Raw genomic sequence first — 23194 nt, 5'->3', positions numbered from 1 at the left:
GAGTGCGCTTCCAGACATATGCCAACTTTTATTATTATTAATTTACTTATTACTGGATAGAGACAGAGAAATTGAGACGGGGGAGGGAGACGGACAGCTGCGGCCCTGGCCCACCAGTTGTGAAGCTTTCCCCCTGAAGGTGGGAACCAGGGGCTCGAACCTGGGTCCTAGTGCAGTGCAATGTGTGTAAGGTGCATCACTGCCTGACTCCCACATGCCAACTTTTCTATACTAGGTGGATGCGTTTGACTATTATTTATTACTATTATTATTTTTAACCAGCGCACCGCTCAGCTCTGGCTCATGGTGGTATGGGGGATTGAACCTGGGACTTTGGAGCCTCAGGCATGAGAGTCTCTTTGCATAACCATTCTGCTATTTACCCCCGTCATATATAACTGACCCTGGACCAGTAAAAATAGGTTTGGTATTGGGTGTATCTTAGGGTGACGGGATGAAGGAGATGAATGCTGATGAGAAACCTGAAGGGAAACAGACACTGGACAAGACACCACATGAACAAAGGACCCGAAGTTCAGAAAGAAGTCGGGGGTCAGGCAGCGCAGCGGGTTAAGCGCACTTAGCACAAAGCTCGAGGACCGGCATAAGGATCCCAGTTCGAGCCCCCGGCTCCCCACCTGTAGGGGAGTCGCTTCACAGGCGGTGAAGCAGGTCTGCAGGTGTCTGTCTTTCTCTCTCCCCTCTCTGTCTTCCCCTCCTCTCTCCATTTCTCTCTGTCCTGCCTAACGACGATAACATCAGTAGCAACAACAATAATAACCACAAGGCTACAACAACTAGGGCAACAAAAGGGGAAAAAAATGGCCTCCAGGAGCAGTGGGCTCATGGTGCAGGCACTGAGCCCCAGCAATACCCTGCATGCAAAAAAAAAAAAAAAAGGAAAAAGAAAGAAGTCACTTTTCCAGGGTGAGGAGGCAGCAAGTCTCTAGACACAGGAGTTGGTCTACCTTGGTTTCTTCCACTGATAGAATCCACTGCTCCCTGTAGCCATTTCTCTTTCTTTCTTTCTCTTTTCATTCACCCCCTTTCCCTTTTAGATAGAACAAAAAGAAAGAGAGAGGGAAGGAGGAGCCAGAGAGGGAGAAAGAGAGACAGCTGCTTCACTGACCTGCTTCACTGCTTTTGAAGCTTCCCCGATGGAGGTGGGGACCGGGGGCTTGAACCCAGAACCTTGTGCATGGTAATGCGTACACTCGACCATGTCCATCACCGGGCAGTCCCAGAATGTCACTTAAAAAATGTCAAGCAGGGGCCAGATAGGGGCCCACCTGGTTAAGCACACATATCACAGTGCACACACACAAGGGTTCAAGCTCCCACTCCCCACCTTCAGGGGGAAGTTTCATGAGTGGTCAGTGTTGCAGTGACTCTCCCCGCCTTTCTCCCCACTCCCCTCTCATTTCTCTATTCTAAGTTTTTGTTGTTGTTTTTTTTTTTAACTTTTTTATTAGTGATTTAACAATGATTAACAAGATTGTGGGATAAGAGGGGCACAATTCCACACAGTTCCCACCACCAGAGTTCCCTGTCCCATCCCTGTCGGGGTTCTCTCCGACAGGTAGTCGTGAGGAGGGGAGATCTGGACCAGCCGGACCCCCCTTCTGGGGCTGAGCGGGAGGGAGAGTGTCGACGACTTGAGAAAAGACACCACACCAGGTCGGGAGTTCTGTCAAGGCAGTGACTCGCTTTATTGAGGAAAAGGCCATTCTTTATAGGCAGGGGGTAGAGGCAGGGATGGGAAGGCAGGGTGAGATGACGCTAGAGGGGGTATGAGGTGGCGTCACCCTCAGTGGGGCCTGTGCTCTTTTCGCATCATCAGCTGGAGGGCAGAGGTGAATTCAGGCACGGCCTACAGGAAATGCTGTGTCACTCTGAGGAAGTTAGTGACCATCAGCTAAACTCGAGCCAGGCTTACGGAGTGTCTGCTGGGCCTAGATCGGGGCCAAGCAGGCCCCAACACATCCCCTCCATTGGAAGCTTCCCTTTTATTTATCCCTCTGGGAGCATGGACCAAAGATCTTTATGGGGAGCAGAAGGTGGGAGGTCTGGCTTCTGTCATTGCTTCTCCACTGGACATGGGTGTTGGCAGGTGGATCCACACCCCCAGCCTGTGTCTGTCTGTCCCTAGTGGGGCAGGGCTCTGGGGAGGGGAGGTTCCAGGGCATATTGATGGAATCATGATAGTGTCTGCAACTTGGAGACTGAGTATTTTTAAAATAAATTTTTTTACAAAATCAAAGCATCATGGTTAACAACTTAGAAGTTTTGTCCTTATATTTAAAGGGAAAAGTCACCCATGTCCAGCAGAGAAGCAATTACAGAAGCCAGAACTCCCACCTTCGACACCCCAGAAAAGATTTTGGTCCATACTCTCAGAGGGGTAGAAATGTTAGGGGAAGAGGACTAGAAGGGTCTGAAACCCAATTCCATCAGGACCCAGAGAGAGAAGAGGGAGTAAAAAAGGAGGGACATTTGGGAATAGGAATAGGTGTAGGTATGACTTAGAAGAAGGCAAAACCATAGGAAAAATGGGATGTATATATATATATATATATATATATATATATATATATATATTGGATATATGGAAAGAGAGACTAACCGACCGGCCGACTGACAGCTAGCTATAGAAATAATAGTCAGCCCGTATCTGTGACCTTGGGAGAATCACAGTTTCCAATGGAGGGAATGGGGATACAGAACTCTGGTGGTGGGAATTGTGTAGAATTGTAACCTGTTATTTTGTAACTTTGTAAATCACCAATAAATAAATCAATAAAAAATAAATAAATAAATAAATAAATAAAGAGAAAAGTCAACACAGGCACACTAAGCACTGCCATGCCAATGATAAGATTTATTATAATCCACAAATGGTCAGGAGACTTACAAGTTCCATTATTACCAGAATTGCCACACATACGAAGTGTCAACCTGTGCCATGGAGCGTCAAGGACAGGACCGTGTCTTTGTAAACACACACACAGACATGTGTTCTCACCACACTGCTACAGATCGGAGGCATGGAGCAGGAATCTCATGTGCGGAACCTGTGAAAATATCTCAAGCATTAAAAACTGCACTGAAGTTGCAAAAATAAAGTTTCTTTCTTCGAACATTTGATCTGCGCTCAAGCAAAGCGAGTAATGAACATCAGTGATTTTCATACAATTCAACATACTATGTTTTAAACAGAAAAGGCCAACAGCTGCAAACGTCCTGAAAAGGTCAGGGCTACAGGGTGAACAGTGCGTCTCGCCCCTGCGCAGCTCCAGCAGGCTGACTTCATCCTGGCTCTTAAGTGGCCCAGAAGCAGAAACACTCCACCCAGACAGCCAGGCAGCCAGAACAGACCAAACAGGAGGGGAAGGTCACGGCTGGGAGCAAGGCCTCACAGACCTCCATTTTCTGAGACAATCTCACTAGTTCAAGAGCATCATTTACCTGAAAGACTGGAGTTACAATCAACGAGCACACATACAAAACTAGCTCTTCTTATCTTTAAAAAGTGCCACATACTATGCTTTTCATTAAAATACAAAACCGCACACGCAGCCTAGTGAAAGACCGTCTGCCTCCATCTCTTATCGATGAGGAAGGGCCAGAGTGAATCCTTGATGCCGATGCGGAAGGGCGTCCGCTGACCGATCCCCAGGCTCTCCAATCTGGAGCAGTCCAGCTGAGCATTCCGCGGGCGCTGTGCTCCCAGGACAGGACTGTCAGTTATCTGTGCAGACAAAAAGAGCCCCAGGTCAAAATCAAGTGCCGCACCATGTCTGCACTTATCCTGTATCCTCAGCTCTGCCTTCCCTCCACTACAGGTGGTCTGATCTGCCCCTCCCTGGGGAGGGAGACCAAGCACCGCCATGGCATCGGGAGGACTTCCCTGCTGAGGCAGAGGCTGGTCCTAGCCCGTGCCCTGGGAACCAAGCATGGCACTGCTGTGGCGCCTCCATCTGCAGACTCTCATCAACTCCTGGGCTTCCTAGCACAACGCTGAGGGGAAGGACAGCTGCCGACATACAGGCAAGCACGGCCTCAGCCACTCCCTGAAGAGGAGCAGTGACGTGGCACCGCTGAGGCCACAGAGCAAGCCGTCCGCCAAGCGCAGGCAGAGGGTGGGACTCAGGCAGGGAGGAGGGGCCGGGGGGACTCACGGGCCGAAGGTGGCTGCAGGGCAGGTTGAAGGCGTCGGCGATGGCGCACGCCATCTCATACTTGGTCATCTGCTCGTCGCCAGACCAGTGAAAGGTTCCTTTAATTGACGGATCCTGATGGAGGACACACAAAATCCCACTTTCAGTTTCTTTATTTTTGGGCTGGGGGGAATAACGAGTTTGGTGGAAAAACTCACTGAAACTGTCTTCAAGGGCTGTAGATGCCTTGAAACATCTCCACAAACACGGCCCAAACCACAGCCCCACAAACATTCCCAGCTCAACAGCCAAGGCAGCATTGAGTTCAGACTCAAGAACTCTCCTCCCCTCTATCTCGTGTTGATATTTATTAAAAAGTTAAAAAGCAATAAGAAAATTAAAACTATGATTCCAAGTCATTTCATTAGTAGGAACCCTAAAACGACCTAGAGATTTTTATAGAAGGACAGTTCAATTTAACAAGCATCTCTATTTACTTGACTTTCTTTCTTCTTTTTTTGCCTCCAGGGTTATTGCTGGGGCTCGGTGCCTGCACTATGAACCCACTGCTCCTGGTGGCCAACTTTCCCAGTTCTGTTGCCCTTGTTGTTGTATTTATTGTTATTGTTGTCACTGATGTTGTTGGATAAGACACAGAGAAATGGAGAGACGAGGGGAGAGAGAGAGGGGGAGAAAAAGACAGACAGACACCTGCAGACCTGCTTCACCGCTTGGGAAGCAACTCCCCTGCAGGTAGGGAGCCGGGGGCTTGGACCGGATCTCTATGCTGGTCCTTGCGCTTTGCGCCCTATGTGCTTAATCCACTGCGCTACCGCCTGCCCCCCTTACTCAACTTTTTAAGAAGCAGAGCGAGTAAAAGAGCTGACAGCACCAAAGCTTCTTTCAACACACTGGGGGCCAGGCTGGCACCTGGGGCGCGCACACAGCACAGCAGCGGTTGTCAGGTGAGCTACCTCACCGGCCCTCACTCGGCACTTCTAGTAACCCAGAACTTCACAGCAGCAATTGTCAGGTGAGCTAGTGAGTCATAATGTAGACTGTATATTTAAAATAAATGTGGACTTCTATATATTAAATAACTCGTGACAGCACTAATACTACTTTAAGCTTAAACTCAAATTTTTCTTTTTTTTAAATATTTATTCCCTTTTGTTGCCCTTGTTGTTTTATTGTTGTAGTTATTATTATTGTTGCTGTTATTGATGTCATCATTGTTGGATAGGACAGAGAGAAATGGAGAGAGGAGGGGAAGACAGAGAGAGGGGAGAGAAAGACAGACACCTGCAGACCTGCTTCACCACCTGTGAAGTGACTCCCCTGCAGGTGGGGAGCCGGGGGCTCAAACCGGGATCCACTCTGGTCCTTGCGCTTGGCGCCACCTGCACTTAACCTGCTGTGCTACCGCCCAACTCCCTCTCAATTTTTTCCTTGTATGCATATTCTACGTAACTCCAACTATTTCAAATGCTTCAAATTAACATGTATTCAAAGACGGTTTAGCAGCTGGCAGGTGGCGCGGTGGTTAGGGCCCAGGACGTGCACACCAGAGGCCCAGCACACATGCTGGAGCAGTGCAGCCTTTCAGGACACAAGCAAGTCAAGGAGTCAAGGAGTCTTCTACAGGGAACCACTGTGTCTCATCCTTAAATGAAATGAGTCCGTAATAACCACACATAAAGGGCCTGACACTATCAGTTCCCAGACACACTCTCCTTTGGCACAATGAAGATCTTCAACAGTCACTTCTGAAAAACCACGTGGAGCCGTGAAGTCCTGGTGACAACACCGCTCAGAGGAAAGTTCTCAGCCACTTTGAAAGAAAAAGAGCAGACAGGGTGTGCAGCCTCTGGGAGGGCACCTCGCGCTGAGCGGCACCTCTCCATTTCACTCCTCCCGGGCACAGCCACCGCCTCCTGCTCTGGCTGGGTCCTGGGGCTCTTCAGTGCTGGCAGGAGAGGCAGGTGGGAGCGGGGTACCCTCCTCCCTGGACTCACCAGCATCCTCCTCTCGGCCAGCCTGCGGCACACGTGGGCCACGTCCTTGACGTGGGTGGGGAACCTCTGCTGCCAGTGGTCCATGTTGGCCGACTTGTTGCTGAACTGCACTTTGTCAAACACCACCGTCACGGCACTTTCCTCCAGCTTCTCCACCTCTCCGTACAGAACAGGAATCCTCAGAACAGCGGCGCCTGGAGACCCGTAAAGGCAGAGGACTTTGTATGTTTACAGTAACTCCCCCGCTCTATGATCACTCTAAGGACATGTGCTACTCGACTAGTGCAAACAGGGGCACGGAAGCATAACACACACAAAAGGACTTTGTAGGTTTATAGTAACTCCTCCGCTCTATGTCACTCTAAGGATATGTGCTACTCAACTAATACAAACAGGGGCATAGAAGCATAACACACACAGAAAATGACTTTGTATGTTTATAGTAACTCCTCCGTCTATGTCACTCTAAGGATTTGTGCCACTCGACTAGCGCAATCAGGGGCAGAGAAGCATAACACACACAGAAGGACTTTGTATGTTTATAGTAACTCCTCCGTCTATGTCACTCTAAGGATATGTGCCACCCGACTAGCGCAATCAGGGCACGGAAGCGTAACACACACAGAAGGTGACCGCGTCTCACCTGGGTTGTTCTGCAGCACAGCGTTTTCTCCCTCCAGCTTTGTTTTGCCATATAGATTCAGGGGGCTGGGGACGTCTTCCTCTCTGTAAGGTGGATTTGTTCCATCAAATACATAATCTGAGCTTATATAGATTAGAAATGCTCCAATTGCAGCTACCAAAATAAGACAATAAAGGAAAAGTGAGACTATGACATTAGTATGGAACACTCCTCTCTTCTGGAGTTCCTAACGTTTGCCACACACACAAATGTCTTAGGTGACTCCGATCTCTCATAAGCAGCCTATAAGCTTGAACGGCTGACGTCTCGGTGAGTAAGACCCATGCAGATTTCACTGAGGCAACCTCACCTGCTTCCTTTGCCAAATTCCCAGAGGCGTCCACGTTGAGCTGGGATGCAGCGTCTGGCTGGCTCTCCACGACATCTGGCCTCCTCTCTGCCGCACAGTGCACTATGACCTGGGGCTGGGTGGTGAAATCACAGATGGATTTCAACCCAAAGCCAAAGAAAGCACAGGAAATTAGCTCATAGAACCACGCCAGTTAAAATGGCATTCCTGCAACAAGGAGTCACGGTCACAGTCACTGTGGTTTTGTCACGCTTCTCTTTCTTCCTGGGAAATACTTACCTGGCAGCCTGGGAGGAGACAGCAGATGAAGGGCTGGACACACAAGCTTGTTCCCAAGTGTGGTCCCAGTGATGCTCTGCTTCTCTCTCACTAAAAAATTAACCCGGGCCAAGCTGTGGTGCACCGGGTTAATCGCAGGTTACCAGGCACAAGGGCCCAGGTTGGAACCTCTGCTCCCCGCCTGCAGGGTGGGAGCTTCACAAGTGGCATCTATGGGTGTCTCTCTCTCTCTCTTTCCCATCTCCTCCTCCCCTCTCAATTTCTCTGTTCTATCCAATAAAATATAAAAAGAAAAGGAAAGCAATTGGCCTCCAGGAGCAGTGGATTTGTAGTACTGGCACCAAGCCCCAGCAATAATCCTGGAGGCAGAAGAAAAATAAATAAATCTTTAAAAAATGCATATACAGGCTCAGAAAAGACCCAATAGTAATCCCTAAGAAAATCACAAAAATCAACACTAATTTTACTTCCCCCCCCCCCCTCCTTTCTTTCTATTTTTTTTAGTCAGAGCACTGCTCACTCAGCTCTGGCTTACGGCAGCACAAGGGACTGACCTGACCCCAGAGCCTCAGGCACGGAAGTCTTTTTGCACCGCCATCATGCTGTCTCTCCAGTCTCTCCACACACACCCCCCAACCATATTTCTAAATCAAAATAAATGCTGCCCTGTAATTTGGATGAGAGAATAAAACAATGTCAGCCCAGAAGGTTGCACAGTGACTGAGCATGAGCCCCCCAATGCGGTCCCTGGCATGGCATACACCAGTGTTTGGAGTACTCTCCCCTTCCCTCCCTATCACTGCTAACTCTTTTTTAAGAAGACGATCATTTATGTAATTAATGTAACCTAAATGTGTGGTCAATCTATGGAAACAGAAGAGGAGTATCAATAGCAAAATGAATCCAGAGTCCAGTCACAAAGATCTTAAGGCCTAGACTTCTGATCCCGTCACATGCGCCAGAGTGGCGCTGTGGCCCAGTGTGCCCACAATAAATACGTGTATGTATGTGCATATGTATACAATCTGCAAGGAAAAAGAAAGGGGAGCAAGAGAAGGAAGGGGAGTCGGCCGCCAGGAGCAGGGCCTCAGCAGTGACCCTAGTGGAAATAAGAAAAAGAACGGGGAGCTTACTGGGGAAACTACTTCACAAACATAAGTGTGCTTTAAAAGCGGATTTGTCTATTAATAAAGGGAAGCAGAGCGTCGCCCTGGCATATGCAATCCCAGGGACCTGAGTTTGCATGCCCGGGGCTCTAGCCGCTGTGCCACCTCCCGAGCCACACAAACACAGCTTTTTATGCTGGGCTTCATCACTGCCTTGTCAACTCCAGTCTTGACCTGGTCTTTGCAAGGAGTGTTTACTCTTCGCCATGCTAACAAGCATACCGTATGCTGTTCCTAACAGCGAGCACCCGAGTGCAGTCCGCCCCGAGCAAGGCCGGTCTCCAGAGCCCGCCAACACACCTGGAAGTCCTGCAGGATGTGGTGAACCGCAGCGGGATCCAGCAGGTTGACCTGCTCAAACCTGGGCCGGGCTCGCCGGAAGCCGCAGCCGACAGCATGCCAGCTGTTCTGGTGGAACTCTTTGTAGACGGCCCTGCCCAGAAGCCCAGTGGCTCCAGTAACCAGGACTCGTCTGCTGGGGACGTCCACTTCCTCCTGAGTGGTAAAGGGGGGGAGAGTCGTTTACTTCAGAAAACTGGCTCAAAGAAGTGAATGTCAGAGCCACCAGGGTGCTGGTGCACCTGGTCAGGCACACATCTCACCACGCACAGGCACCGGGCTCAAGCCCCTGCTTCCCACCTGCAGGGCGGACGCTCCATGAGCAGCGAAATAAGCCTGCAGATGTTTTTCTCTCCCCTTCTCTATCTTTCCCTCTTCTCTCAATCTCTCTTTCTCTCCTATCTGATTTAAAAAAGAAAAAGGGGCCGGGTGGTGGCCCACCTCGTTAAGTACATGTGTTGCGATGCACAAGGACTCAGGTTCAAGCCTCCAACCCCCACCTGCAGGGTGGAAATCTTCAGCAGTGGTGAAGCAGGGCTGCAGGTGTCCACCTACCCCTAATCTCTCTCCGTTCTATCAAATAAAGTAAACAAACAGAAAGGGAGGGAGGGAGGGAGGGAGGGAGGGAGGGAGGGAGGGAGGAAGAAAAATGGCCGCTAGGAGCAGTGGATTCGCAGTGCACTCAGAGCCCCAGCGAGAGCCCTGGATGAAGGGGAACATAAATGAACAAGTGACTGTGCCCACAGCCCTACTCAGAGAGGCCCAGCCCTTCATTTCTCCTAGTCTGACGTGCGCCCCCACCTCCAGCTGGTTCCTGGGCCAGAGCACTGCCTACTCGGGCTGCCTCCACCTTTCACCCTCATGCTCTGGACACCTGACTGAGAAAGCACCCAAGACGACACAGGAGTCGCCTCTGAAGTAGACCTGCATTCCACAGTGGACACAGGAGGCGCCTCTGAAGTAGACCTGCATTCCACAGTGGAGCGCCAATTCATGATGCTACACACAGAGCAGTGAGCGCCACTGACTACGCTCTGCATTTATAAGGCACAAAATCCCGAGTTTCCTATGCAGCTACTAAGAACAATGAACCCCTCTTCTCTGACCCACCTTGGACGGAGCTACAGGGAATTATGTTAAGTGAGCTAAGTCAGAAAGACAAAGATGAGTAAGGGACGATCCCACTCACCAACAGAAGTTGAGAAAGAAGAACAGAAAGGGAAACTAAAACAGGACCTGACTAAATCAAGAGCAGGGCACCAAAGTAAAAACCCTGTGGTGAGGGGGAGGGTGGACATCCCAGGGTGGTGGGGGGGTGGGGAGATGGGATTGGTCACAGTCTTTTGGTGGTGGGAATGGTGTTTATGTACACTCCTATTAAAGTGTAGTCATATAAACCACTATTCAATTACTATGAGAGGGGGAAATCTGATCATATGTCTAGAACTTTTTAAAACACAGACTGAGTCTTTTTAATACATAGGCTGAGTCTTTGATATGTTGACTCTCAAAAGCCTAGACCAGGGAGAACAGAAGCAACCAGTGGCACAGCTATATACAAGGTGCTGGGTAGTATACCCCAAACCCTAACAAAGGGACTTTGCAAAGTTAACCCAATCACCAAATAATGAGATGATAACAATAACTATCCATTGTCTTCTTGAACCCTAAGACAGCAGGAACCTCACATTTCCACTATAGAGCCTGTATTTCCCCCAGTCCTGGAACCTTAGGGTGGGGCCCACTTTCCTGCATGCCTCTCCCAATCCATATCAAATAATATTGCATCTGCGGATCGCAACCCAATCAACGCAACGAGTGCCACCCCAGCATGCTTCACTTCAGACTGTGTCCAGAGACTTCAGGTGTGGAATGGCAACCCTTCAGCTTCATCACTCGGGTGAGACCTTTCCTTTCATAGTATTCTCTAATTCCATCCCAGGTGTTCACTTCCTAACAAAGGCCAAAACCTAGATATAGACCAGGTCCCCTGAGATAGGGCATATGTTCACACATGTCCATAAACTAGGGAAAAATATATACCTGAAAGCAGAAGAACACAATAGTCTGCAGTGAGTACCCCCCAACACTTCATCTGCACTATTCCAGCCTTTAGGTCCATGATTGGTCAACAACTTGTTTGGCTTTGTATGCTAACTCTCTTTTCAGCCACCAGGTTCCGATGCCAGCATGATGCCGATCAGACTTCCCTGGACAGACAACCCCATCAGTGTGTCCTGGAGCCCTGCTTCCCCAGAGCCCTGCCCCACTAGGGAAAGAGAGAGACAGGCTGGGAGTATGGATCCACCAGTCAACGCCCATGTTCAGCGGGGAAGCAGTTACAGAAGCCAGACCTCCCACCTTCTGCATCCCACAATGACCCTGGGTCCAAGCTCCCAGAGGGATAAAGAATAGGAAAGCTATCAGGCGAGGGGGTGGGATATGGAGTTCTGGTGGTGGGAATTGTGTGGAGTTGTACCCCTCCTAGCCTACGGTTTTGCTAATGTCTCCTTTCTTAAATAAATAAATTAAATAAATAAATAAAAGGAGATTATTAAAAAAATCCCGAGTTTCATGCTCACCCAGTAGCCCGGTCAGCTGTCTGGGCTACATTCTCCAGTGTGCTTATTACAGCTTGCCAGTTTTGGTCTTTTTGAATTTTTTCAAATTGGGATTTAAAGCTTGTCAGATTTCAATGGGTCTGAGTTGGTGAATTCACATTTCGCAGCAATTTAAGTAGAGGAAAGACTGATCTGGCTCTTCTACAGCGATATTCTCCAGTGTGACCAGGGGTGTTCCTGACCAGTTTCCACACACAGAACACTTGAAAGTGACGTGAACAGGGGACAAAAGGGAAGAGGAAATGCTTTTCTGTCTTTACTTTATTGGCGGTCGGTGGTTTACGGTACAGTCTTTGGTATGTAGGCACAGCCTCTCATCGCCCTGGACTGGTGGAAACTCAATGTTTCCTGGAAGACTCAATGACCCTTCACCCTGTCCCTCTCCCTCCTTCCCCACAGTCCTTTGCTTTGGTGCAATATGCAACCCCACACAAAAAGATGATTTAGAAGTTGGGCTAGAAACCATCAAATACTTAGAGGAAAACATAGGCAGAACTCTCTTCCATGTCAGTCTCTGCAATATCCTCTCTGATAACAAAAGCAAAAATAAGCCAATGGGACATCGACCTGAAAGGTTTCTTCAAGGCCAAGGGCATCACCCCCGTGAAACGGGAGAGAATGTCTTATGTGTGGTACACTGGACAGAGGACCAATAACCAACATACACAAAGCACTCCCAGTCTCAACAATAAGGCAAACAACCCCACTGAGACATGGGGCTGCAGGGAGATATGGGCAGAATCTTCTCCAAAGAAGACTCAGGAAGGCAAGAGAGAGATGAAAAAGCTGCTTGACATCTCTGATGACCAGGGAAATGCAAATAAACACAACAATGAGATACCACTTCACACCTGTGAGAATTCACACATCAGGAGAGACAGAGCACTGATTGTTGGTGTGCATGAGACCCCTTCTGTTTCACTTGGTTTAAATCCCCCCTGCTTAACACTACTCTATTTACATAACCACTGTTAACAAGTTCCACCCTCCCTCCAGGGCATTGGTGGTTCAGTGATAGGATTCTCACCTGCTCCACCCCCCCTCCTTGTCACACCCTGATCCCTTCTTTGTCACACCCTGATATTCACCAGTCACTTTTCTCTCCACCCTCTCTATGTCACATCCTGTTTCCACCCTACTTGGCAAGTATATATAAAGACAGCATTGTGAGTTGTACTGTACCTTGAGTTCAGCTTAGCTCGTCTTAGATTGTGCTGCGTCCTGCATGAATAAAGAGATACTGCCTACAGCTCAACCATGAGTCCCTGGTCATCTGTTACCCGCCGGTGAAGCCAGCCCGGCGAAAACAACATAACCCTTCGAAAACAACAACTGATGGGTGCAGAAGCCGTGGGGGGAAGGCACTCCCCTACTCTGCTGGTGGGAACCTAAACCGGTCCACCTCCTATGAAAACAGCCTGGGGATTCACCACAGCTCCAGGAACGGGCCCACCTGTGAGCCAGCAACCCCGCTCCTGGGGGCTCCTCACCCAGGGAAACAAGCACATCAGTGTTCACAGCTGCACACTCGGCAACAGCCCAGCTGCCCCGCAGTAGATGAGTGGCAGGGGGTTCTGTGCAGCTGCTCACCACCACGAGGTCCTCCATCTCTGTTGTTAAAATTCGTAAGGCTCCAGCTGGCCGGGCTAGCTTCACAGAAGCTGTATTTCTTTATTCAGGAACAACGATTCATAAACTAAGACAAACTAATCACCAAACAGAACTCTGCTGTCTCTTTGCGGCGGCGCAAGCACTCGCTCCAACTCTGGAACTCAGGAACTCTAGAACTCTGCAACTCTTCTACTCTCTAACTCTCCAACTCTGGAACCCTCTCTCTCTTCCTCTGCAACTCTCCAACTCTGGCGGCGTCCCTAGGGGCGGGGCCAGGCGGGCCGCAAAAACTAACTGGACTGATCTAATTCTCTTGGTGGGGGAGGGCTAGAACAAACCAATGTAAAGCATACCATCTCCCTGGCAATACAGCCGTCAGACCCTGACGGCCTCGTGTTGACTGAGACAAGCCAGAAACAGCAAGGTCAGTACCGAGTCGGCTCTTCTAGATGGAACTGAAGAGGGCACTGAGGGAGGCCACAAGGGGAGCCGTGGCTGCTGCTGGACCTGAGCCCAGCACCACGTGGCAGCACAGGGGGCCACAGGGGCGGTTCTGCCCAGAGGAAATCTCTCTAACTGACCTGTATTGTTATTGCGGACAAGCAAAGACCTTGAGCACAGAGCAAACGGGGCTCTTATTTGGGAAATGGCTGAAGCTCTCTGTTCCTAAGGCTGCTCCCAGTTTCCCTTCTTCCCAAAATGGGTCTCCCAGTTTCCTCCCACATTCTTGAATAAAGTCAGCATTAAATATGAAAAACAGGGGCCAGGAGGTAGCATAGCGGGTTAAGCGCACACGGCACAAAGACTGATGTAAGGATCCGAGTTCGAGCCCCCGGCTCCCCACCTGCAGGGGAGTCGCTTCACTGGCGGTGAAGCAGGTCTGCAGGTGTCTGTCTTTCTCTCCCCCTCTCTGTCTTCCCCTCCTCTCTCCATTTCTCTCTCTGTCCTATCCAACAACAATGACAGCAATAGCAACAACAATAACAATAACAATGATAAACAACAAGGGCAACAAAAAGGGAAAAGATGGCTTCCAGGAGCAGTGGATTTGTCGTGCAGGCACTGAGCCCTAGTGATAACCCTGGAAACAATAATAATAAATAATAATAAAGCAAAATAACAGCAAGGGGACAGGCTACGATTCACCCAGCAAAGTGCACAGGTCACTGTGGTGCAAGGACCCAGGCTGGAGTGTCCTGGCACACACTGGAGCACGCACACGGGGCCTGTGGTGCAAGGACCCAGGCTGGAGTGTCCTGGCACACACTGGAGCACGCACACGGGGCCTGTGGTGCAAGGACCCAGGCTGGAGTCTCCTGGCACACACTGGAGCACGCACACGGGGCCTGTGGTGCAAGGACCCAGGCTGGAGTGTCCTGGCACACGCTGGAGCACGCACACGGGGCCTGTGCCACTAAGCGCACTGCAGCAAAGCCGTGGCAGCTCACCTTCCATCTCCACCCTCCGTCAAAAAAGTGGTCGGGGAGATGGGAAGCACTGGACGCTCAAGCACGAGGTGCCAAGTTCAATCCCCCCCACACACACCGGCAGCACATGCACAAGCGATGATCTGCTCTTTCTTCTTCTCTCCTATCTTTCTCATAAATAAATAAAATCCTTTTATTTTCTTCCTCCAGGGTTATTGCTGGCTCGGTGCCTGCACCATGAAACCACTGCTCCTGGAGGCCATTCCCCCCCCCCCTTTGTTCCCCTTGTTGTTGTAGCCTCGTTGTGGCTATTATTATTGCCATTGTTGATGTCGTTCATTGTTGGATAGGACAGAGAGAAATGGAGAGAGGAGGGAAGACAGAGAGGGGGAGAGAAAGACAGACACCTGCAGACCTGCTCCACAGCCTGTGAAGCGACTCCCTTGCAGGTGGGGAGCCGGGACTTGAAACGGGATCCTTATGCCGGTCCCTGCGCTTTGCACCACATGCACTTAACCCACTGCGCCACCGCCCGACCCCCCAAATAAAATCTTTAAAAGAAAAATTTCAAAAAGGACAAGAAGAGAAAAGGTGTCCACTGAAGCCAAGCAACTGCGTAGGCGTGAGACCCGGCCACAGCCCTGGCCAGGACTTCCCGCCGGTTCTGTCAGCGGGAGGGTTTTGTTTTTCTATTTTCCCATCCAGGGTTGCTATAGTCATCCAATTCTGAACAGTAAAAAGATTTAAATACACACAATGACTAAAGGCTCTTTTTTTCCTGGTTCTTACTCCAACTGAATAACTTAGTAGACTATATCCACTTGGGGGAAAAAGTCAAAAGTCGCCAGAAGCCGGGATTTCTATCACAGGAAAACCCTGAAAGGGTTGACAGGTCAGAGTAAATTATCTGTTTCAGTATTTCATTTATTTTGGATAGAAATAGAAATTGACAGGAAAGAGGATCACCAGGAGCCCTGCTTCACCACTTGTGACGCTTCCCCCCTGCAGGGGCTCTGGAGGCTTGAACCTGGGTCCCTCGTATCATGGCATGCGTATCATGGCATGCGCTCCACCAGGCGTGCCATCACCCATCCCATGCCAACTCTTCAAGTCTTTTCTTGGGGGCCGGGGGGTGGCACACCTGGTTGAGCACATAAGCACTATGCTCAAGGACCTGGGTTCAAGCCCTTCGTCCTCACCTGGAGGGAAAAGCCAGAGGTGCAGTTGCCTCTCTCTCTCTCCTCTCCCCTCAATTTCTGGCTCTCTCTATCCAATAAGTAAATAAAGACAATCATAAAAAAAATTTTTTTAAAGACAGTCTTTTCTTTAGTTCAGTCAATTCCAGGACACTGGAGAGAGCATCCTGCTACAGGCCCTGGCACTGATCCAACTCATGTAGGAAAACAAGGGTTACAGCCAGCAAAATATTTTCCTCAAATTCTGGCAGGAAAGCAGATCTACAGACTAAACTGGAGAGAGGAAAACACACCAGCCAAACGGAGTGGAGAGAGAATGGGCAAGCCATTCACTCAGCATCAATGCCAAGGACCACTGGGGAGACAGCTCGGCAGGCAGGCAGGCGCTCAGTCACAGGCGCAGGGGAGGAGGGGCTCAGTCACAGCAGGGGAGGCCGGGGCTCCCTCCTCAGGCTGAGAACCTGCGGCTCTGGGGGAGGCCTGCCGACCTGCCTTCTGCCAAGCCCCTGGCGGTGCTGTCCACGGCCACGTGGGTGAGGCAACCCAACAGCAGGGCACCGCAAGGCATCCCAAGATGAACTCCTATCCGACGCAGCAAAGCGTCGCGACCTTTCTAGAAGTGCCATTGTCTCCTCTTAAAGTGACAAGTAGGAAATGTGAACGAGTGCCCCAGAAAAAAAAAAAACTCTGGACTGGAAAACGTGACCCCCGAGTTCAATCCTCGGCGTCGCCTGTGGTGCTCTGGTTACCCCAAGTGAAAGGAGAGCCCAGGCGCCACACAGGCGCCACACAGGCGTCGACCTGTGAGACCAGATTCTGTCGGGGCACTTCCCCGTGCGCTGCTGGGCCGCTGGAAACGCCGAGCTGTTCTTCTCTACTGCTCTATGCAAAGCTGCGTCGTGACCTTTCTCACAGCCCAGTGCACAGGATGTGAAGGAAACAGACACAGCTTATGGATGGCACTGGGAGGCAGAATTTCCCTCCTTCGTGGCTTATCATCCACAGCGTCCGACAAGACACGGCACTGAATTACGAGAACCCTACGGCTCTTGAGGGAAATCTGTACTTTTCTTAAGGGGCTGTGGGTATGTGGGAAAAGATACTTTTAAAATGTTTTTATTTATTGCTGGGTAATACATAAGATAATAATAAATAAGAAACAAGAAGTTGAGAGGGGACGGGGAGGTAGAGACGGGGAGAGACAGACGCCTGCACTTTCATCACTACTCATGAAGCTTTGCCCTGCAGGTGGGGGTGGGGACCAGGGGCTTGAACCTAGGACCCTGCACACGTTAATGTTTGCACTTAACCAGGTGTGCCACTACCGGGCCCCCGGATAGAACACTTTACATCCTAGTCTGGGGCAGGTAATACGTGAGATGCCAGAAAAAAATGGCACTGCCAAGAATCTCCTCATAGCAAGAACAGGCTCTCAAGTCCAGGCGTCTTCTGTAATGGAGATGATGCCACACAGTCTTCTATTTGAGAACTACCCAGAACTGTGCAAACCGGCATCCTGCAAATGTCCAGGGGCCGCTGATAGTCTACAGCTGTTAAAGGGTTTTCCACACGAGAGGGGAGAAGGCTGGGCTGGAACTCGGGTCATCTTGCTCGCCAGGCCGGCCAAATACACTGGGCTTTGTCCAGTGCTTTCCATTCAGATTTAGTTTTGTGATGATTAATTTCTACCTGCCCTGACCAAATTCTGGCACTGAGGTGAATTCATCTACTGCTCCAACTGCTCCTGGCCAAGCGAAGTGTCTGTCTGTCCACTGTGGACAGCCGCGCCCGGGTGACGGCCAGCACCTCCCCTCGGTCTCCTGGCCAGAGGCCTTTCTGGAGCAGGGCATCTGCACTTCACCCACAAGTTCACGAGGGCTGGGAAGCAGAACATGCATCTCACAGAAATCTCAAGGTGCCAAGTGTCTCCTGGGTTTTTTGTCTTAGCTTCTCCAGATAAATAGAACTCTATTTAAAGCTTTTTCTTTTTAAAATAAGCTTAAACTTACTTTGAAATACATATTATTAACAATGACACCTTTTAAAAAGCCATCTGGAGGGTCGAGCAGTGGCCGCGCAGCAGCTGAGAGCCCACGCCAAGTGCCAGAGGCGGGTCTGAGTCCCCGCCCCCACCTGCAGCAAGGCAGGGCTGCAGGGGCTGTCTCTGTAGGTCTGTCCTTCCTTTCCTCTCAATTTACCTCAGTCCTATCAGATAAAAAGGAAAAAGATATTCAGCCAGACCAAAAAAAAAAAATAAAAACATGGGGTATTTTTTGCCTCCGGGGTTATCGCTGGGGCTCTGTGCCAGCACTACGAATCCACTGCTCCTGTAGACCATCTTTTTTTTCCGGAAGACAGAGAGGGGGAGAGAAAGACAGACACCTGCAGACCTGCTTCGCCGCCTGTGAAGCGACTCCCCTGCAGGTGGGGAGCCGGGGCTTGAACCAGGATCCTTACTCCGGTCCTTGTGCTTGGAACTGTGCATTTAACCCGCTGCGCTACTGCTCAGCCCTCTTTTCTCACTTTTTAAATATCAGATGGAAAAGGCGATCAAGAATGTTTAAGTTACTCTGAACAGAACTCAAGGCCTTCAGGCAGCCAGGACACCTCTGCGCAGACACGTGTCAGCAGAGCCACCCCTCCCCATGCCAGTCACCCACACCGCCAGGCACCGTGACCAGAGAGCAGACCCCAGACCCGCTTCATCAGACACGGCCGGGGGTCTCGGCCCAGCCCCGCACTCGCCCTACGGACAGACACGGTGCAGAGAAGCTGGCGCCCAGTACCGCTCACCAGTGTGAGCGACACCTTACAGCAGGGCAGGGACCGGACCCTCGGCTCGCCGTAAACGTGGCAGCTTCATGGTCCTCCCCCGGGAGGCAGACCTTCGAGACACTTCAGACGCCGAGAAACCCTTAGGAAAAACTTCTTCTGTCGTTAAGAGGAGCTAGAGGGGATTCTGTGGAGGGAAGGAACTAAGAGAGGAGAGGACTCCAGCCTCGAGAACCATGGGACCTAACACTGAAGGACAAAGGCGGCGGAGATCAGCCTGGGACAGAGACAGCACAGCCAGGGCTGCCTGCAGGGGAGGAGGGACGTGGGTCCAGTCACCAGAGAACCTCCCAGGGGCAGGGAGTAAGGCGGCGCCTCCCGGGGACTGGGACAGGGACAGGGAGTAAGGCGGCGCACCCGGGGATGGGGACAGGGAGTAAGGCCGCGCACCCGGGGACTGGGACAGGGACAGGGAGTAAGGCGGCGCACCCGGGGACGGAGAGTAAGGTGGTGCCACAGGGAGTAAGGCCGCGCACCCGGGGACGGGACGGGGACGGGGAGTAAGGCCGCGCACCTGGGGACGGGACAGGGACGGGGACAGGGAGTAAGGCGGTGCCACCCCAGGGTACGGTGTAAGGCCACGCCACCTGCTGCCCATGCTCCCCGGCACAGGAGGCATCGGGGGCTTTCCACTGAGTGGGCTCCGGGGCTCCCAGATGCACCATCTTTACGGAAGAAAGGGGTGGAAACCCATTTCACTATTCAGACCCCCGACAGAATGATCGCTGGACACACACGTGCGCACAGGCCTCATGGGTGTGCATGTATGTGCACGAGGCGCACACGCGGTGTAAGCACACACCCGACAGAAGCGTGCACACCCGGGTAAGCGCGCACACCCGACAGAAGCGTGCACACCCGGGTAAGCGCACACCCGACAGAAGCGTGCACACCCGGCATAAGCGCACACCCGACAGAAGCGTGCACACCAAGGTAAGCGCACACACCCGACAGAAGCGCGCACACCCGGCATAAGCGTGCACACCCGGGTAAGCGCGCACACCCGGGTAAGAGTAAGCGCGCACACCCTACGTAAGCGCGCACACCCGACGTAAGCGTAAGCGCGCACATCCGGGTAAGCGTGCACACCCGACGTAAACACCCGGGTAAGCATGCACACCTGATGTAAGCATAAGCGCGCACACCCGGGTAAGCGTGCACACCGACGTAAGCGTAAGCACACCCGACGTAAGCGTAAGCGCGCACATCCGGGTAAGCGTGCACACCGACGTAAGCGCGCACACCCGACGTAAGCGTAAGCGCGCACATCCGGGTAAGCGTGCACACCCGACGTAAACACCCGGGTAAGCATGCACACCTGATGTAAGCATAAGCGCACACACCCGGGTAAGCGTGCACACCGACGTAAGCGTAAGCGCACACACTCAGGTAAACGCGCACACGGGTGCCTGCCATTGCCATTGCGCTCCTGGGCGGCGTGGCGGGACCCCCACCCAGAGCCCCAGGCGGCTGTGATGGCGGGGGGCGGTGCAGGCTCAGGATGGAGGATGGACACCTGTTCCCAGGGCACAAGGGCAGCTGGGGCGGGGCAGCCTGGGCGCGGTGCAGGGGGGCTGGGCCACCACAGGGGCAGGGCTGGGGTGCGGGGCCTGGGCTTTGGGGGGCTGGGGTGCTGGTCCTGGGTGTCGGTTGCGGGGTGGAGGACAGGCCCCGGTTGTCGGTTTTAAGGGGACATCAGACCCTGGGTGATGGTTCCTGGGTGCGGGGTGACAGGCCCAGGGTGACGGATTTGCGGGGACGTTGGGTCCTTGGGTGTCCGGGTGCGAGGGGGTGGGTCCTGGGTGCGCGGAGTCGGGCGCGCGATGATGGGCCCTGGGTGTCCCGGTGCGGGATGCCGGGCCCTGGTGCGGGTGATGGCCCTGGTGCGGGTGATGGTCCTGGGTGCGGGGTGATGGCCCTGGGTGCGGGGTGATGGTCCTGGGTGCGGGGTGATGGCCCTGGGTGCGGGGTGATGGTCCTGGGTGCGGGGTGATGGCCCTGGGTGCGGGGTGATGGCCCTGGGTGCGGGGTGATGGCCCTGGGTGCGGGATGCCGGGCCCTGGTGCGGGTGATGGTCCTGGGTGCGGGGTGATGGCCCTGGGTGCGGGATGATGGCCCTGGGTGCGGGGTGATGGCCCTGGGTGCGGGATGATGGCCCTGGGTGCGGGGTGATGGCCCTGGTGCGGGTGATGGTCCTGGGTGCGGGGTGATGGCCCTGGGTGCGGGATGATGGCCCTGGGTGCGGGGTGATGGCCCTGGTGCGGGTGATGGTCCTGGGTGCGGGGTGATGGCCCTGGGTGCGGGGTGATGGTCCTGGGTGCGGGGTGATGGTCCTGGGTGCGGGGTGATGGCCCTGGGTGCGGGGTGATGGCCCTGGGTGCGGGGTGATGGCCCTGGGTGCGGGGTGATGGCCCTGGGTGCGGGATGCCGGGCCCTGGTGCGGGTGATGGTCCTGGGTGCGGGGTGATGGCCCTGGGTGCGGGATGATGGCCCTGGGTGCGGGGTGATGGCCCTGGTGCGGGTGATGGTCCTGGGTGCGGGGTGATGGCCCTGGGTGCGGGGTGATGGTCCTGGGTGCGGGGTGATGGTCCTGGGTGCGGGGTGATGGCCCTGGGTGCGGGGTGATGGCCCTGGGTGCGGGGTGATGGCCCTGGGTGCGGGGTGATGGCCCTGGGTGCGGGATGCCGGGCCCTGGTGCGGGTGATGGTCCTGGGTGCGGGGTGATGGCCCTGGGTGCGGGATGATGGCCCTGGGTGCGGGGTGATGGCCCTGGGTGCGGGATGATGGCCCTGGGTGCGGGGTGATGGCCCTGGTGCGGGTGATGGTCCTGGGTGCGGGGTGATGGCCCTGGGTGCGGGATGATGGCCCTGGGTGCGGGGTGATGGCCCTGGTGCGGGTGATGGTCCTGGGTGCGGGGTGATGGCCCTGGGTGCGGGGTGATGGCCCTGGGTGCGGGGTGATGGCCCTGGGTGCGGGGTGATGGCCCTGGGTGCGGGGTGATGGCCCTGGGTGCGGGGTGATGGCCCTGGGTGCGGGGTGATGGCCCTGGGTGCGGGATGCCGGGCCCTGGTGCGGGTGATGGTCCTGGGTGCGGGGTGATGGCCCTGGGTGCGGGATGATGGCCCTGGGTGCGGGGTGATGGCCCTGGGTGCGGGATGATGGCCCTGGGTGCGGGGTGATGGTCCTGGGTGCGGGGTGATGGCCCTGGGTGCGGGGTGATGGCCCTGGGTGCGGGATGATGGCCCTGGGTGCAGGGTGATGGCCCTGGGTGCGGGGTGATGGCCCTGGGTGCGGGGTGATGGCCCTGGGTGCCGGGGCCCTGGGTGCGGGATGAAGGCCCTGGGTATCCGGCCCTGGGTGCGGGGTGACGGCCCTGGTGCGGGGCCCTGGGCATCGGGTTTGCGGGGACGTGGGGCGCGGTGCCCGGGGCCCGAGTGACGCTCTCGCCGCTCACCTGCAGCAGCCGGCAGTGCCCGGGCACGAAGTGGATGGTCAGCTCGCGCCCGCGGCCCACCATGCCCGCACCTCGACGCCCGCGGCCTGCCGGACGCCCTCCCGCCGCCTCGACCCGCCGCTTCCGGCTTCCGGCTTCCGGCTTCCGGCCGCGCCGCGCCCTCTGATTGGCCGCGCGCCTCCACGTGCGGACGGGGGGGGGGGGGGGGGGGGAAGCGGGCGCTCAGGCCCCGCCCCCTGATCGCTCTTAAAGGGGCAGGCGCCGCACGGAGGGGGCTCAGAGGGCGGGCGGGCGGGCGGGCAGGCGGGCGGCAAGGTGCGTCCTCGGCTGCCTGACAGGTGGCCCCGCGCCCTCTCGGCCCAGGCTGCACCTGCGGCTCGGCTCTGCGGGGACCCGGCCACGAAGGGGACCTGGCCGCCTCTGCCCAGCTCGGGGCCGAGCGCAGAGAAGCAGCGCGGGAGAGACGCCGAGGGAGAGACACTGAGGGAGAGACACTGAGGGAGAGACACTGAGGGAGAGACGCCGAGGGAGAGACACTGAGGGAGAGACACTAGGGGAGAGACCTGAGGGAGAGACACTGAGGGAGAGACACTGAGGGAGAGACCTGAGGGAGAGACACTGAGGGAGAGACTCCGAGGGAGAGACCTGAGGGAGAGACACTGAGGGAGAGACTCCGAGGGAGAGACCTGAGGGAGAGACACTGAGGGAGAGACACTGAGGGAGAGACCTGAGGGAGAGACACTGAGGGAGAGACCTGAGGGAGAGACACTGAGGGAGAGACACTAGGGGAGAGACCTGAGGGAGAGACACTGAGGGAGAGACACTAGGGGAGAGACCTGAGGGAGAGACACTGAGGGAGAGACACTGAGGGAGAGACCTGAGGGAGAGACACTGAGGGAGAGACTCCGAGGGAGAGACACTGAGGGAGAGACTCCGAGGGAGAGACACTGAGGGAGAGACTCCGAGGGAGAGACCTGAGGGAGAGACACTGAGGGAGAGACTCCGAGGGAGAGACGCTGACGGAGAGACACTGAGGGAGAGACACTGAGGGAGAGACGCCGAGGGAGAGACACTGAGGGAGAGACACTAGGGGAGAGACCTGAGG

The 23194-nt window shown here is 53.9% G+C and overlaps 1 protein-coding gene across 2 annotated transcripts; it reads right to left on the bottom strand.

Annotated features, from left to right (window-relative positions):
* Positions 1 to 2858: 2858 nt before the first annotated feature.
* Positions 2859 to 22225, bottom strand: MAT2B (methionine adenosyltransferase 2 non-catalytic beta subunit). 2 transcript variants are annotated; one of them, XM_060197067.1, is made up of 7 exons: positions 22090 to 22225; positions 8910 to 9104; positions 7165 to 7279; positions 6816 to 6968; positions 6173 to 6366; positions 4179 to 4292; positions 2859 to 3748 (listed from the first exon to the last, which is right to left on the bottom strand). In XM_060197067.1, exons 1-7 carry the CDS (start codon positions 22150 to 22152, stop codon positions 3578 to 3580), a joined length of 1005 nt encoding a protein of 334 aa, XP_060053050.1. In that variant the 5' UTR covers positions 22153 to 22225; the 3' UTR covers positions 2859 to 3577. The 2 variants fall into 2 exon arrangements, with proteins under 2 accessions (XP_060053050.1, XP_060053051.1); XM_060197068.1 differs by lacking the exon at positions 6816 to 6968.
* Positions 22226 to 23194: the final 969 nt, after the last annotated feature.

Source organism: Erinaceus europaeus, chromosome 9, assembly GCF_950295315.1.
Source record: "Erinaceus europaeus chromosome 9, mEriEur2.1, whole genome shotgun sequence".
NCBI lineage: Eukaryota > Metazoa > Chordata > Mammalia > Eulipotyphla > Erinaceidae > Erinaceus > Erinaceus europaeus.
The sequence above is the reverse complement of the archived record's forward strand: the minus strand, read 5'-3'. Positions and strand labels throughout refer to the sequence as shown.